Source organism: Dipodomys spectabilis, unplaced genomic scaffold, assembly GCF_019054845.1.
Source record: "Dipodomys spectabilis isolate Male_0828 unplaced genomic scaffold, ASM1905484v1 ptg000081l, whole genome shotgun sequence".
In the NCBI taxonomy this organism is placed as follows: domain Eukaryota; kingdom Metazoa; phylum Chordata; class Mammalia; order Rodentia; family Heteromyidae; genus Dipodomys; species Dipodomys spectabilis.
The window spans coordinates 22,058,688-22,076,017 of NW_024870758.1; the positions used below are offsets into that span (position 1 = coordinate 22,058,688).

The window sequence follows — 17,330 nt, forward strand, 5'->3', positions numbered from 1 at the left end:
TTTTCTGGAAGGATCAGAGAGATGTAGTTCTAACAGAGTTCAAAAAGAGAACCCACTATGGTTTTTTTTTAAGATTTTTTTTTTTGTTGTTGCAATAAAGAAGAACCTTGGCCTTTAAAGATGTCAAATATTTTTATACATAGGTGGTCCCACAGATCTGATTCTTACTACATTGTGAATTTTTACATTGCAACCTATTGCTTGGAATTAGCAAGGAAATAACCATGTTACTAGTACAGTCTAGCCTTGAACTATAAGCGTGGTGATATGAATATAGTCTTTCATTTTGTAGTTCCTATAGTAGGAACTGAATCATAACGAGATCAAGAAACAGTGACGACAAGCATTAAAAAGTCATTTTGAGCCGGGCGCTGGTGGCTCACGCCTGTAATCCTAGCTACTCAGGAGGCTGAGATCTGAGGATCGCAGTTCAAAGCCAACCCGAGCAGGAGAGACTGTGAGACTCTTATCTCCAATAAACCACCAGAAAACCGGAAGTGGTGCTGTAGCTCAAGTGGTAGAGCGCTCGCCTTGAGCTGAAGAGTTGAGGGACAGCACCCAGGCCCAGAGTTCAAGCCCCACGACCGACCAAAAAAAAAAAAAAAAGAAGAAGAAAAGCATAAACTCTTTTAATATCTAATTATGAAGCAGGAAAATTCCCCCTTGTGGTCGGAAGATCCAAAATTTGTGAAACCTGAAAACTTGAAGAGTTCTCAGAGTTCTCTGTATTTAAAAAAGAACACAGTCTGGGGGCACAGTTCAGCTGGTCAAGTATTGGGTTTAATGACTAGTACTTCTAAATGCAAATATACATACATACACACACACATACACATAAACATACATACATACATACACCACAAAACTACAAGGAAAATGAGCTGTAAAAAACAATCCTATTCCTAAAAGCCATTCTTATATCAAAAAGCTGCCAATTTTACACAGAAATGACTGCAGGCCACACAAATAAATCCTTAAAATTCCCAGCCATGATGTTTTTAAGCTGAGTCCCACTGTGGCTAACTAAAACAGAGAAGAAAACTTGATGGAAGCAATGCCAGAGCAGGGATGACAGGGATTTTCATTAACTGCATCAGCAGCACCAGCTACTTTTGCAAAAATTTTCCAAACTTGTGCACACTGATTATCCTCTTCCCTGAAATATGAGAAATTAGGCATCTTAAGACTATTGAACCCAAGCCAAATCTCCAAAAAAAATGACGTCAGGAAATAAAATTATGGCCCCAAAATAAAATTTAATGAATACAATTAAGTCATGGCTTTTGGAATTTGACATCGTAGAGGCAATTATAGTAGAAACTGAGTATATTAAAGTCTTTTCTTCATTTGTTCTTATTCTGATATAGACTACCTAAAAGATAATTTGGATAAATACATGTCTCAATACCCCAAAGTTCGGATTCTTCGACTCAAAGAGAGACATGGCTTAATAAGAGCCAGGCTGGCAGGGGCACAGAATGCCACAGGTAAGAAGTTATTTTTCTTTCACTATATTTTTTTCTCCAATGTAAAATTTTTTCAAATGTTAAAGAAACTTGAAAGAATAAAATAATGGATAGCTAAATGTTCATTACTAAAGTCTACCGATTTTTATCCCTTTTTACTATGTGTGACTTAAGTGAAAGAAAAGCTAGTAAATATAAGGAAAGTCCTTGGTACTACCAAAAATAAATTAATAAATCATATTTTAATACAGATAATACATGTACATATGAACTACATATATGTATATATTCCACATCCATGGATTTAACCCATTGTGGGGGTTTTAAAATTTAAAAAAATATAGTACAAGCTCTTTTGTTATCATCTCTAAACAATATGCCATAGCAATTATGTACGTAACATTTATGTTGCACTACATATCACAAGTAATCTAGAAATGGTTTAAAGTATATGGAGGATGTGAGTCCTCTTCAAACAAGTAACTTGAGAACCCAAGGATTTGGTACCTACATTGGAACCTGAAAACAATCCCTGTGGATACTAAGAAATGACTGTGTAGATGAAATAGCAATAAATTAATAAATTCCTTTTGCAAATTGCTATATAGTTCCAGAACATTTATTCTGAATTACTCTTCTCATTTTCTCTGAATGGTAGAGACTGGGGCTTGCATTTTGAGCAGCATTAGTAGAGGGTCAGTGCCTGAGAGCTTGAGGAAAAGTACAAAGGTGTGTCAAGATGGGGTTATGGAACAACCTTGTCTAAGAATAGGTCCAACCTCCTGCACATGACTGCTGTGGGGCATTCAGGGGATTTCTTTCCTTTACCAGCTGCTGCTGCTGATATACTTCAGATATCAGCTTTGAGCAAAGCTGGCTTAGTGAGTCCTTCTGACTATGGGCTGTTCCCCAATCCTCACAAATGCACATGACCAAAATTTGAATATTATGTTCAAACCAGAGATTAGTAAAGGTTATCCAGCATAAACCTTCTCTGAATTCCTTGCCAGTCACCACTCATTCTCTGGAGCTTCGCCCAGAAGAATGTGAAAAAAGGGAAGTAAAGGACAAAGATAAGATCAGAAATTCAAGGATATGCAGGAATAAAATTCAAGCTGCCAGATTTGGTATGTGGGTTTTGTCAGCCCTTCTTAAAGATTGGAAGAGTCAGCTGGGCACTGGTGGTTCACATCTGTAATCCTACCTACTCAGGAAGCTGAGATTTGAGAATCACAGTTCAAAGCCAGCCAGGGCAAGAAAGTCCATGAGACTCTTATTTCTAATTAACCACCAGCAAACCAGAAGTGGCGCTGTGGCTCAAAGTGGAAGAGTATGAGCCTTGAGCAAAAGAGTTCAGGGACCAGCCCCATGACCAACGACAACAAAAAGTTTGGAAGAGTCATTAGAAACCAAACAGTGATCATTCTTACCATATCCACCATGTTTTCAGGATTAAGGATATGTTACATTTTTCAGGCCAGAAGATCAGGTCCAGTCAGTTGTGTAGTGTGAATGAGGAGGGAGGCCCAAAGAGAATTTCAAATGTTGGCAAGCAAACCGAAAGCAACTTATCTCCAGACATTATTCACTATATGGAGGCCAGTAACACAGCCTCATCAGTGACTGTCAAAAGTGAAGGTCAGATGCTCATTTTCTTTGTGACATGCTACTTAGCAAAATAACTGCCATTGCTGTTAGATAGCAAACTTTAATATGATTATATATATGAAGTGAAATATAACTCCTGGCCAACTTCAAGTCTTTCTGAGATGCAACAATGGACATCTTTCTTCGAACTTCTACAGCCTGTTTCTGCTATAGGTTCAGCATATGGCTTTCTTAGTGTCACGTATAAGTCATGGCATAAAACTAAGAACCCCAAATATGATACTAATTGGTACTGGCAGCAAGATCTCATGCCAGTCAATAAGTGTATGTTAGAGCCTGTGCTTATCAAAGACCTAAGGCTGATGCCTCACTGAGTACTTTGAGGATGGCTTAAAGTGTGTTTTAAATTACAATGAAGCAAGCCAGGCGCTGGTGGCTCACGCCTGTAATCCTAACTACTCAGGAGGCTGAGATCTGAGGATCATGGTTCAAAGCTAGCCCTAGCAGGAAAGTCTGTGAGATTCTTATCTCTCATAAACCACTAGAAAACCAGAAGTGGCACTGTGGCTCAAGTAGTAGAGTACTCACCTGAGCTGAAGAGCTGAAGGACAGTGCCCAAGCCCAGAGTTCAAGCCCCACGACCGACCAAAAAAAAAAAATTACAATGAAACCCATCTGGCATTCTTGGGACCTAGTCATAGGAAATAGAAAAACCTGCCAGGTTATAATCAAGATTCGGCTCTGAGCTTGAGTTTAACCATTTGTTGAAGAACAATAAAGAATACTAATCATTTATTAAGAATTTAGGGATTAGATAGATCTTAGCAATTGTCCATGAGAAATAATTCCAAGAAGATAAACAACTTATTTTTCTGTTTAGGAAGATCAGGGTTGAATTTAAGAGCAGTCATGTGCAATTTCAATATAAATTCAACTCATCATTCTTTTAAGAGTCTCAAGATCAGGAACACTGTGTGCAAAGTCTACAAATATGCACCACACTAGAAAGCCTGCCAAGGATTTCTACACTGAAAGCTTCTTGTTTTCTTATCTAACACAGCTCTATGATCTTATTGTCAAACAAAATGATTGCAGGTGGAGCCATGGTATTTATGCAGAGGACAATTTTCATCTTCGCTCAAATAAAACAATATAAGACTCCATATTGTTTGGGTCAGATGTAGCTTCCCCCAGGTCCTGGAAACAAATGTGATCACATATTTGGGAGCTCATCTGGCTTTTATTCAGGACTAAGGAAGTTGATCTAAGTTTCCTTAGACTCTGTAAGAATTATATGGGGATAAAGACAGTGGTATAGTATAGATGTCTTTGTAAACTCTAGATCTGAATAGACCATAATTAGGACTGGTAAGAAAAGAGATGTGCTCTGCATGGTTTAACAGCCAAGTGGACCTTCTCAAACCATGCAAACATACCCTCCATTAGTTAAATGACCTTATGTTTTCCTATGACAGAGTGCAGGGTCATGAAAGAGAACAGTCTTAGAGTATGTGTTAGTCTATTCAGGCTGGAATAACAAAATACCTTAGACTTAATTTCACAAATGGCATACATTTTATCATGCATAGTTCTTTGGCTTAGGACATCCAAGATCAAAGTGTTATCTTAATCAGTGTTTGGAGATACTCACTCTTGGCTTCAAAGATAGTAGCTTTACCATGAATGCACACACAGGAAGGATAAAGAGGGTAAACAAGCTCCCTTGGGCCCCTTTATAAAGGTCAATAAGCTCCTTGTACATCCTTTATATAAACAACTCTATTCTAGAGTCCCACACTCATTAACTAATTACCTTCTGAGGCTTCACCTCTTACATACCATCATGTTGATTTTTGAGAGTGTACACACATTCAAACCAGAGAAGGAGCTATGCCCTTTCATTATCAATTCTAAAACCACAATATGTCATTTATAACAGCCACCTCCAAGAGTAGTTGGCTATATGGGAGGCTTTGGCCTAATACAAATGGGTCATTCTAAAAAAATTTTTTTCCAAGAAAATCTGGATAAAATTAGTTCTTTCACTCTCTTGCAAAAATTCAATTGATGACCAGATAATTAATATGCATTTCATTGCTTGAGAGATACTTTATAGGTTTCAGTGATTGTAAACTACCATCAGGTAACTACTTTTCTTTGAACTTTATCCTATTCGAAGCTCTTCCTTTCTGGCATGTTTTGTTTATCTTCAAGAAACACAATCTAAGCAATGAAGTCTATTTTCTAGCATCACAATTGGCACTTAACAACTGTGTATTGTTGACTTAGATCTTAAGTAGGAAGGAAAATTATTTCAACAGTACAAGTTTTCAGCAAGGAGTAACCAAGACAATCCTGTAGAAGGTCACTTAGAATATGGTCATGTAGTGTGTACACTTAATAGATGATAGTCAATGTTAGCTGGGCACCTAGGTATTGGAATGAATAATGAAAACCATAAGCCAAAATGAAAATAGCATTCAAATCTTAATCACCTATTGAAATAATATCAGTAAAAATTTAAACAAGAGAAAATGCTAACTTTTAAAAATGTCCCATCTTTTCCCACAGAACAGAAATTGATAGAGCTGAGCAGATCATTTCACTACTTATGGAGTCCAGAAAAATAAGTCTCCTCCTGTTTCATAGTTTGTGGATCCAGGATGAAAGATAGAGGAAAGGATAAGGGATTAAAACACACACACAGGGCTGGGAAGGTGGCTCAGTGGTAGAGTGCTTGCCTTGCATGCATGAGGCCTTGGGTTCAATTCGTAAGCACCACATAATCAGAAAACCAGAAGTAGCGCTTGTGGCTCAAGTGGTAGAGCCCTCGCCTTGAGCTGAAGAGCTGAGGGAGTGTGCCCAGGCTCAGAGTTCAAGCCCCACAACCAACAACAACAACAAAAAAAAGAATATCGGGCTGGGAAGGTGGCTCAGTGGTAGAGAGCTTGCCTTGCATACATGAGGCCCTGGGTTTGATTCCTCAGCACCACATAAGCAAAAAAGAAAAAAAGCCAGAAGTGGCACTGTGGCTCAAGTGGTAGAGCACTAGCCTTGAGCTGAAGAGCTGAGGGACAGTGCCCAGGCCCAGAGTTCAGGCCCCACAACTGGATGAAAAAAAAAAATAAAACTCTCTCTCACACACACACACACACACTGAGAAAACTTCAAAACTCGCTCCACCTCCAAAGGTAGTCTTCGGCCTGAGAAAGTCTCTGAATGAAGGCACGTGGGCTAGGAATGCAGAAAAATAATAGGTTATTTGCAGAATGGGAAGAGCCTGAGATGATGACTAGAATTCCTTTAGAGACTGCTTATCTGGCATGGGAGGACAGCTTTCTCTGTAACTGAGGCTTGTCAAGTAAAGCCCTCCTAACTACCTGTGTTGGGCCTGAGACACCATGCAGATGGTTTGAGACAGTGGCCAAGTGCACTGTTCCTCATGTTATTGAGAATTTCACACATGCATGCATACACACACACACACACACACACACACACACACATTCAAATATCATCACTTTAAAGCATTGCACATGCAATGGAGATTCCATTGGAAGAGAGAGATTCCTTTCTCTGGTAGCCTTTTTTTATTATGTTAAAATATGCATCCCATAAAATGTATCACCCCAATCATTTTTAAGTGTACAGTTAGGTAGTATTAAGTACATTCACACAGCCATACATCAAATCTCCAGAACTGTTTTCATCTTGCATACACAAAATATCATACCTACTCACTCAGCAACAGTTCCGCTCTTCCCTCTCCAGCCTTGTCTCTCTTCAACACCTGCCAGTCTTGCTAGTTCTTCCACTTTAATCATGTGTGGAATGATTGCTGCTCCTGATCATTTCTATGGCCTTACTTATAATACCAAAATTCATGTATTCTTCTGAAAAAAAAATCCTGTCATCAACCCTCAGAATTAATGAGATCCACACTCCTTAGAATAAACTTTGGTAACCACACGCAATACTAAATATTCCTTTCAGAGGCTTAAATCATATCCACTTGGTATGAAGTACCCTAAGTGGTACTTTCTTTCTCAATTGTTTCCACGCATAGAAGATACTAGCCTCACAACACCCCAACATAAAGTTTCTTAATATCATTATTAAAAAAAGAATGATAGGAACCAGGATTTCAATGTGTTAGTAAGACTATTATCTTTACCACATTTGTTTTTTTTAATTTTTATTTTTTATTGTGAAAATACTGTACAGAGGGGTTACGATTACATGGGCAAGATAGTGAGTACATTTCTTATCAAGCATTGTAGCCTCCTCCTTTGTTTACCCTTCCCATCCCTTCCCATCCTCCCTCCCCCCCTCACCCAATCCTCCCCCCCCCCAAGTTGTAAAGTTCATTTTCGACATGACAACTTGTACTTCTCATTGTTGCAACAGGTCCACCTCTATCCTTATTTAAACTACTTGTTTTTCCCCTTCCCCTCCACAAATTATACCGACATCAAATACAGTGAAAGCAGGGGTTATACTGTGGGGGAGGGACATACAAAGCAACAAAGAAATAATCTTTTAATTACGTTACAAACAAATGCATGAAAGAAAAAAAACATTTAAAATACATATCTTAATGTGGTATATATACACAATGGAATTCTATGCCGCTGTCAGAAAGAATGACATTATCCCATTTGTTAGGAAATGGAAAGACTTGGAAAAAATTATATTGAGTGAAGTAAGCCAAGCCCAAAGAAACACAGGTCCCATGAATTCCCTTATTTGCAATATCTAGTATATGTATGAGTCAAGCAGAAAAGGTCAGATAAGGTGATGTTAGGAAAATGAACCCTAAGATATAACCACATATCTGAAGCTGTCCTTAAACTGTTGAAGCTGAAGTATACACACTCACTATATTTTATTTTCAAACAATTTTGTTTTTTTTTCCCTAGGTGATGTGTTGACATTCCTAGATTCTCACATTGAATGTAATGTTGGTTGGTTGGAACCTCTTCTGGAAAGAGTTTATTTAAGTAGGAAAAAAGTTGCCTGTCCAGTCATAGAAGTGATCAATGACAAAGACATGAGGTAACAGGGTTATGTCCCTCCCACACATTGTTAAGTGCATCTGTGCCCATAAGTAGTAAAAGGGGGCGGTCATATTACAGTACATGCTTTTTTTTTTTTAAATCTGAGAGATATATACTTCCACTCAATAAATGAAAATGTATGATAGATAGCAGTATATAATCCAATAATCAATTTGCCAATCTGAATTGAATGGCTTGTTCTCTAATGCATTCCTATTTATGTTCAATTAAACCCCAAAGTAGTCCTTTTTCCCCAGTCTAGTTCTTTTTATATGAAACATATTTGTATATACATATATAGTGCTTCTTTCTTTCTCAAAAGTGACAAAGACGTTATTTAAAGAAAACTATCAACTAAAAGTAAGGAATGTAAGGCTGATCTGAAATTATTTTATAACCTCCTGTTGCACACAGGAATAAGTCTCAAGGCTAAATTCACCACATCTATGGAATCCCAGATATTACTAAGTGCTCCTTTACCCACAGACAGCAAAAACAACTCAAAATGTGTGCATTGTGTGTGTGTATGTGAGTGTGTGTGTGTGTGTGTGTGTGTGTGTGTGTGTGTGTGTTCTGGTCCTGGGTCTTAAAGTCAGGGCCTGGATACTGTTCTTGGGCTTTCTTGCTCAGGGTTAGTACTCTAGCATTTCAGCCACAGAGCCACTTCTGGCATCATATTGGTGCTTAATTGGAGATTAAGAGTCTCAGAGACTTTTCTGCCCAGACTGGCTTTAAACTAGGATTCTCAGATCTCAGCCTCCTGAATGCTAAGATTAGAGACATAAGCCACAAATGCCCCATTATCATTTGCATTGTTTAACACCTAAGATATGTACAGTTTATATCCTTAATAAATGGAAATATATGATAGCGACTTTAGCAACAGGTAATTGAATAATCACTTTGGTCACCACTTTGTTTCTTGGATTAGTTACATGACGGTGGACAATTTTCAAAGAGGCATCTTCACATGGCCCATGAACTTTGGTTGGAGAACAATTCCCCCTGATGTGGTTGCAAAAAACAAGATTAAGGAAACTGATATAATAAGGTAAGTGTGTGAAATTTAAGACTTGGGGGGCAGTCATAGCTTTTTAAAAAGATAAAAAAAAGAATTTCATAGAACATCTACATGCTATCTTTCTATAGAACATCCAGAAATACAGGCTAAGCCTGCAATGACTGAATGGTACTATAAACCTGGCACTCCAAAAGCTTAGGAAGAAAGAAGAGTTTGAGGTCATCCTGTACATACTGAGACCTATCTCAAAAGAAAAAAAAAAGAATTAAAGGTCTAACAGCCTACCAAAGCAAGTAAGGTTTTCCTGAGAAATTAGTTTTCCACTACTAATACTTATTTTTAAGTGTACCCAATTCACCTCTGAACCTAAAGAAATCAGCCAATGGTATTTCTTTACTCTGAGATTGATAACTGAAGAACCAAACTAGTTGAATGTACTGTATTAACATAAGCAAGAGTAAATGCAAGAAAGGGTAAATAACAATATTAGAGATACTGTAGTAGTAGCTAGGGTAAAATTTTCTTTCAAAATCTCATCCTCTCCTCTCATGACACAGGTCCAAATTTAGCAAACCAATTAAGAAAGAGACACAGAAGATCAATATCAATTAAAGCATGAGCATTAGTCAGGCATCAGTGGCTCATGCCTGTAACTTTAACTAGTCAAGAGGCTGAAATTTAAGGATCAAAGTTTGAAGCCAACTCATGAAAAACTCTTACCGCCAAAAATCAAGAAACAGACCTGTGGCTCAAATGGTAGAGTGCTGGTCTTGAGCACAAAAGCTCAGAAAACATCCAGGTCCTGAGTTCAATCAAGTCTGAAGACAGACAGACAGACAGACAGACAGACAGACACACACACACACACACACACACACACACACACACACACACGCATGCACACACAAACATACACAAAGAGCTTTATCACTAGAGAAATTAGTCAAGAATGCAGCTTGAACTTGAAGCAAAAAGTAGGGGTTTCTTACTACTCCTACAAGACTAGACCTATAGGACAGGCCAGTCCCAGGCAGAACAAAGTCTTCAAGTAATTATTCCCTGTTAGAGATAGAAATAGAATTTGAATCCCACAAATCCCACAAGAAAAACAAGATCAGGCTGTGCATTGTCGCATCACAGCTTTGCCAGGTGTGATGCCGTCAGAGTCAGTATCCCAGGGAGTAAAGAGGAAGTTTTACCATTTAATATACTCTGTGCAGGGCTCTTAACCCTCTCTATATATTCATAGAGGAGTAAGAGTATCTACATTGTGTAGTGGAAAAGTTGAAACATATAAAGAGTAACTTTCCCCAGGGTTAGACAGTTAATAGGAGCTTTGGAGCTTCAAATCTAGATCTGTCTGAATTTGATTCACTTGTTTGAGTCCCACATCTAGAGGACCACTGTGCTTTTCTGACGTTCACATTTTGACTTCAAATTATGTCCACTATAATACTAGAGATGCACTGTGAATAATCTGGTAGAGAGAACTGAGACACAGACAGATCTATACATAAATTTTGGAAAGGGGAGAGAGGTGCAAGGCAGAATGCCCTTAACACAAAGCATGTTCTCGCTACTATGGCTACTATCGGAGTTGGCTCAGCAATGCCCACCAGGAGAAGTGGTCCGTCACTGCCTTGACAAACTGCTGACTAAAATATCAATTCTTTCCTCATGATCAGTAATGGCAGTCAGGCACTTTGAGTCTTCATCACAACTACTACCTACTAGTGGTGTGAACCTGAAAATTTTACTTAAACACTTTGAGATCCTTAGTGAACACTTCATCTCTATGTGAAGACTACTAGAAGCAGCTATACTTAAATAGATTATCTAATTAAATCTGATTCTAAATAGGAAGTGCTTCCAACAGTGCTTGCCATATAACAAGCTGCCAGTCAAGTGTGCCAGTGGGTGAGAAGCAGCACGTGGAGTGCTAGGGCACAGAGTCAAGCCAGACTGCCTATGTGTGAACCACAGATGCACCCCATGCTAGTCGGTGGACTGGGGAATGTCTTCACTTCTCTGTGTTGCAGTGTTTTTGTCATGGTACACACTTAGAGGACTTTTACAGTTTGAATTAGTGCTTTGATAGTACTTATACAGTACATCTAACTGGACTCGAAGCAAGTTTTGTATAAAATACTTCTGGCTAGAAGACAGGCACTGGTGATTCATGGTTGTTGTAACCTTAGCTAATTCAGAAGACTGAAATGTAAGGATCAGAGTTTGAATCCAACCTGGGCAGGAAAGTCTGTGAGAGTCTTATATCTAATTAATCATCAAAAAGCCAGATATAGAGGTATGGCTTACATATTGGAGTGCTAGCCTAGAGAGAAAATGTTGAGAGACAACTGAGTTCCCAGTAGGGGAAAAATAATAACAAAAACTTATTCCAGGCTAGTGATGTAACTCATTTGTTTTTGGATGCCTAAAGTCCTGGATTTAGTCTTCAGTGCTGTAACACACACACACACACACACACACACACACATATAAATACATATATATGCCTATTTGTTTTATAATCTGTCACAACTTCTTTAGTGCCCATTTGTCTTATAGTCTCTCACAAATTCTCTAGGAGAATTTCTCTAGGAGATATCCCAATTCTGGGGTCTCATTGCTGGTCTAATCAAGCTGTGACATCATAATTTAGAGAGCTTAAATCCTGGTGCACTTCATCTGAAGACCTCTCTGCACTTGGAAAATTCTCCTAACTCCAATACAAGCTCACACAGGACCAACTCTGAAAGCAGGGCTCCCAGGATATACAGTTTAAAAAAATAATCTTTTCTTTTCATAGGTGCCCTGTCATGGCAGGTGGATTATTTTCTATAGATAAAAATTACTTTTTTGAACTTGGAACCTATGACCCTGGCCTTGATGTTTGGGGTGGAGAAAATATGGAGCTCTCATTCAAGGTATTGCCAAGTATTTCCCAATTTTTCTTTGCCATGAAAGAGTTTGTCTTTTTTTTTTAAGTTTTACTAATACAGTGAAGTATATGTCTATTGCTGAGAGGAAATTTCATTAAACTTAAAAATGGGTCACTGAATTATTTTTTTATATCCCAGGCTGAACTTAAAAGAACCAATCACTGTTGTAAAATTTATTAGTGTTTCTTCATGTTTCATGGCAGTGAAATTTTGTCCCATCTAAATAGGCAAGAAATTATGTTCTGCCTTCAGCATAAATGTTACAGGTCTGTATTTGATATGAAATAACTCTGGGATACATGTTGATAACTAAATAATGCTAATAAATATTTCTCTAATGTGTTGGAAGTAACTATTCCATAGTGAGTCACCTGGAGGACACAAATGCCACATGTATAAAACTACCTATAGCAGAGGTCACCAACAGGCCAAGGACATCTAGTTATACACAGCAACTTAGATACTTCATTACATCTATACTATTCACTGACTGACACCTAGAAAGCCTTGGCAGTGACAACAGTAGCGAGCATCCAAAAGCAGCTGCTTTGCTGTGTAGCAGTGTATATTAGAAGGAAGAGAACTTGGCAGTTCCTGATCAAGAATGGTTCATGTGGTTCTCCCAAGGATTTGGGGAAGGGGAACAAATGGACATCCATTTACCTTTCCCCAATTCAACCAAAGTAAGAACACAGGAAAGTTCTATAGGGAAGGAAAAAGCAGGTTAGGAAGATAAAACATTTCTTTGTATTAATCCTAAAATGGTCCATCCCAGCAAAAGTCAAAACCTAAATAAGACTTCTGAGTTGAATTTTCTTTTTCAAAAGTGTTTTTTCTGTTGAAAAGTGTTTTCTCTACTCAAAGCACAAAGAAACAAAATTGCCAGGTGGTTCCTTACTATTGTTAATTGTCTATCATGTGTAAACAACCCTTTGATAATTGGTATTTATCATGAAATTGTCCTAGGTATGGATGTGTGGTGGCGAGATTGAGATCATTCCCTGCTCCCGAGTAGGTCACATATTCAGAAATGACAACCCATATTCCTTCCCCAAAGACCGCATGAAGACAGTGGAACGGAACCTGGTGCGGGTGGCTGAGGTGTGGATGGATGAATACAAGGACCTCTTTTATGGCCATGGAGATCACCTCATCAACCAAGGGTTGGATGTGGGTAACCTCACCCAACAGCTACAACTTCGAAAGAAACTAAAATGCAAAAGTTTTAAGTGGTATTTGGAGAATGTCTTTCCTGACTTAAAGGCTCCTGTGGTACGAGCTGGTGGTGTGGTAAGTTCATGTGGCAATTTTGTCTTATTTGATAAAAGCAACAAAAGACTATCAAAAATGTGTGGAAATGAATTATTATGTTACACTATATTATTTATATTTTATATTATGAATCAGTAACAAGTATGAGTGTCAGGAAGACAAAGCTGAGTTGAGAATTAAATGTAAACTTGAGGAAGGAGGCCATGTTCACTGAACACTTCCATATCTGCCTGGCCAAGCCGTCTTCATTCCCACATTCGATAACAGAATGGTCAGTGAAGTAGATTCAGGCTATTCTTTTGAAACTTAAAGTGGAGTAGGGAAGAAAGATAATGAACAATTGAGCAAGTATAAATACAAAATGCACTAGCTCTTATTTAGGGGACAGGTCATAAGAGGTGGGTATTTCTAAGTTAATGTGATTAAGAAATCTGTAGAGGAGATTTTGAAACCTTTATTTGAAACACAAAGCATCAGCCACGCTCTGAGAAAGAGAGAACGATATAGAAGGTACAGCTATGATCTGTGAAAGTCTAACATTGGATAGAGGCATTCAAGTATGGGAAAGGAATCATGTTGTTGTCAAGCTATGGAGGAAGAACGGGAAGGAAAGGCAGAAATAAGATCATTCAGGCCTGGTAGGTAAACAGTTTATTATTTCCTTCCTTCCTTCTCTTTCTTCTTCCTTCTTTTTTCCTTTTGTTTCTTTTTCCTTATTTGCCTTGAATTTAATCAGTAGTTATTGGGCAATGACACAATTAGGAATAATGAGGGATTTAAGCTCCAAATAAAGAGCACAAGGGGTGGTAGCAAAGGGAAGAAGTTAAGCCAAACAGGTTGCATAGGATACCAAGTTAAGAGCAACCTAGGAAGAGGAGAACCTAGAAGAAAGTCTCTTCAAACCCACTGTAGGAATGAAACTTCATTGAAGAACATGGCAAGACATGAGGACATTTCCCATGGAATGGGCCATTCACTTTGACTATATCAGAGAAATCTAGGGAAGGTGTGAAATACAGGAAACTAAATCTGGTTTCATAAAATTTGACTGAACAAACAAGCTATATATAAGCAAGTCTCATAGGTCTTTACAAAAGCATAATTCAAAAATTATTAATTTTCATCAGGCACTGGTGGCTCATGCCTGGTTATTTAAGAGGCTAAAATCTGGGGATTGTAGTTCCAAGCCAGCACAGGCAAGAAAGTCTGAGACTCTTATGTAACTCGAAATAACCACCAAAAAAAAAAAAAAAAACCCAGAAATGAAGGTATGACTTAAAGTGCTAGAACATTATCCTTGAACACAAAAGCTCAGGGGCAATGCCCAGGCCCTGAATTCAAGCCCCAAGTCTGGAAAAAAAAAAGTCAACTTTGTTGATCACAATCAAATAGCAACTAATTCAGGGGCTCACCACGTTATTTTATCCTTAGAAAGAACACCTTTTACACATTGTTTCAGTAGCGACATTATATATAACTATAAAATATAATGTTTTAAATAAAATTTCATCCCCTGCCCAGAAAATAGGGGAAACATTTCTACATAGTACATTTTTCTAACAGAATTTCAACAAAAGCATTACTGAATTTTAACCACCAGAGGGAACTAGAAAACTACCTTTTAGCTCCAGTTTAATGTTAACTGTGTGAGAGTTATAATATTTTTGAAGAGCTTGCCTAATGGAAGCTTTTTTGCAGATGGCTAAACAATATATTAAAATGCAGAAAACATTTTTAAAATGATTTTAACAGCTCCCTTCTTTCTACTTTCTTCTTTGCTGTCTTCCTTAGATAAATGTTAATGAAGATATCATTTGGTCCCTTTGAAGCAACTAATAGGGAATGTTATCACCATTACACAAAATTGGGACCTTTCTCTAGGTAACACAAAGTTATTGACTGGACTATTACTTTGGATAAGTCATCTTGAAAAGTTTTAAGAAAATAAAGCACATCTTTTTGCTACTTGTTCCGTGTTGCTTCATATCTTCCAGCATACATACTTAGAAATTTACATTCAGTGAAAGTTCTTTCAGGTTTTTAAAACAATATATTAAATATTGTAGAACCCATATATTAGAAATGAAGAAATTAACCTAATCAATAATGTACTTTTCCATTGTACTACCATATTAGCCAATAGCCCATAGCCTAAAATTTAACAATTTCTAGTAAACTATGGAGAATTCTCATCTTCTGAAATGGGAAATGAAATCACTCAACACAGATAATCTACATACTAGTTAATTTTTAAAAAGCAAAAAGGTTTGAAATGGTTTATAACACCAGCATGAATAACACTCTCTTTTAAAAATGAAAAATTAAAGCTACTCATAATTAAATATTTAATATAATTTAAACATTGCTTAATACTTTGAAAGTCATTTCCATGGGAAGAAAATGTTTCCCCAGGATTTTGATAAGAAGGAAAAGAGACATCTACCAAAAGAGGACAGGGAAGAATCTTCCCTCTCCTTTCAGTACTTTTCAGCACTTTGAGAGAGGAATTATATCAAATAAAAATAAAGAAAACTGTAACACTGAGTGCTCCCAAATACCATCTTGATCAAGGTTAATTGTGTTAAGTCCACAGTCGCATGAAACTGGGAAACACTCAATGTCTTCTGAGCAGCAAGCTCAGCACTAACACTCTGATGGTTCTGAGAATTTCTGGAGTAAGACAACCTGCTCAATTGTGTTGGAACTAGACTTGTCAAAATTTGATTGAAGATAAAATATTTTCTGTGTGATCCACAAATGCAGGAGTTTATAAGATCTCGGCTGAGAGCCAGAGAAAAATGGAGACATGATTTCCCTGCTGAGTTGTTCTAATTTCCTGTATTTCTGTTCATTCTCCAGTTTGTAGGCTTGTGTGGTTGCTCCTTCTGTATATGGTGACTGCTCACATTGACTACTTGTGGATTGTCTACTTCCATATTTGTCATTTCAAATTGTGAATAGACCTGATTTGAGGGGTTTTAATGGAGATCTGTTTCTCTAGAATTTCTCTGGGGTTTTCTGAGTCTGTCAATCTAGAAATTACCAGCCTGGTATTATTTTTAATGTTTGCATCTACATCTTGAAAGTCAGTGAGAATTCCTTCCCTAATATAAAGAAGATTCCCAGGAAAAAGCTAACTTCCCGATAGTATACCTGGGATAATGAGTGAAATTGGTTTTCCTACACTAATCTATCTATCTATCTATCTATCTATCTATCTATCTATCTATCTATCTATCTATCTATCTAGAGAGACAGAGAGAGTGTCTATTTTTTCATTTCTATATACAAGATCTCAATCCAACTCTGTGACTTAGTCATGTCCAGGTTTTTCTCATGCTCTTATGAGCAAGATCACAGTTTCAGCCAGGCGCTGGTGGCTCTCGCCTGTAATCCTAGCTACTCAGGAGGCTGAGATCTGAGGATCATGGCTCAAAGTCAGCCCAGGCAGGAAAGTCCAGGAGACTCTTATCTCCAATTAACCACCAGAAAACTGGAAGTGGCGCTGTGGCTCAAGTGGTAGAGTGCTGGCCTTGAGCTGAAGAGTTGAGGGACAGTACCCAGGCCCAGAATTCAAGTCCCATGACCGACAAAAAAATAAAAATGAAAATACAGTTTCACTCTCTGTTTTCTTTATTCTGTAGTTACTGATCCCTAAAGCTGACCCTTACCTTCTACCAAGCTAAGCTAGGTATATAAACATGGCAACCAACCCACTTGTCCTGTTAGGAAAGTTAGCAGCCTACAGAGCCACAACACTCCAGAGTCAGAACTCTGTGTCAGGCTCTCAGAGCAAGAACAGATACATGCAATGCTATTACCTTCCACCTCAACAGACTTTCCTGGCACCAATAAGAGAGAGCTTGTTCTTCAGAGCTTTTCTAGAAATCTGAGAAGCGTAAATTGCATTATTATCCCTATCTCATTAGCCCTGCCCAAGATGTCATAGAGGGCAAGGGAATCA

The 17,330-nt window shown here is 37.9% G+C and overlaps 1 protein-coding gene across 1 annotated transcript in view; it reads left to right on the plus strand.

The window, feature by feature from the left end:
* Nucleotides 1-17,330, plus strand: part of Galnt5 (polypeptide N-acetylgalactosaminyltransferase 5) — a 41,678-nt gene that overhangs the window by 17,464 nt on the left and 6,884 nt on the right. Inside the window, exons 3-7 of the mRNA XM_042683523.1 lie at nucleotides 1,368-1,487; nucleotides 7,994-8,129; nucleotides 9,063-9,182; nucleotides 11,962-12,079; nucleotides 13,061-13,384. Of these exons, the coding sequence (XP_042539457.1) occupies nucleotides 1,368-1,487; nucleotides 7,994-8,129; nucleotides 9,063-9,182; nucleotides 11,962-12,079; nucleotides 13,061-13,384 (818 nt within the window). The remainder of the gene's footprint in view (nucleotides 1-1,367; nucleotides 1,488-7,993; nucleotides 8,130-9,062; nucleotides 9,183-11,961; nucleotides 12,080-13,060; nucleotides 13,385-17,330) is intronic.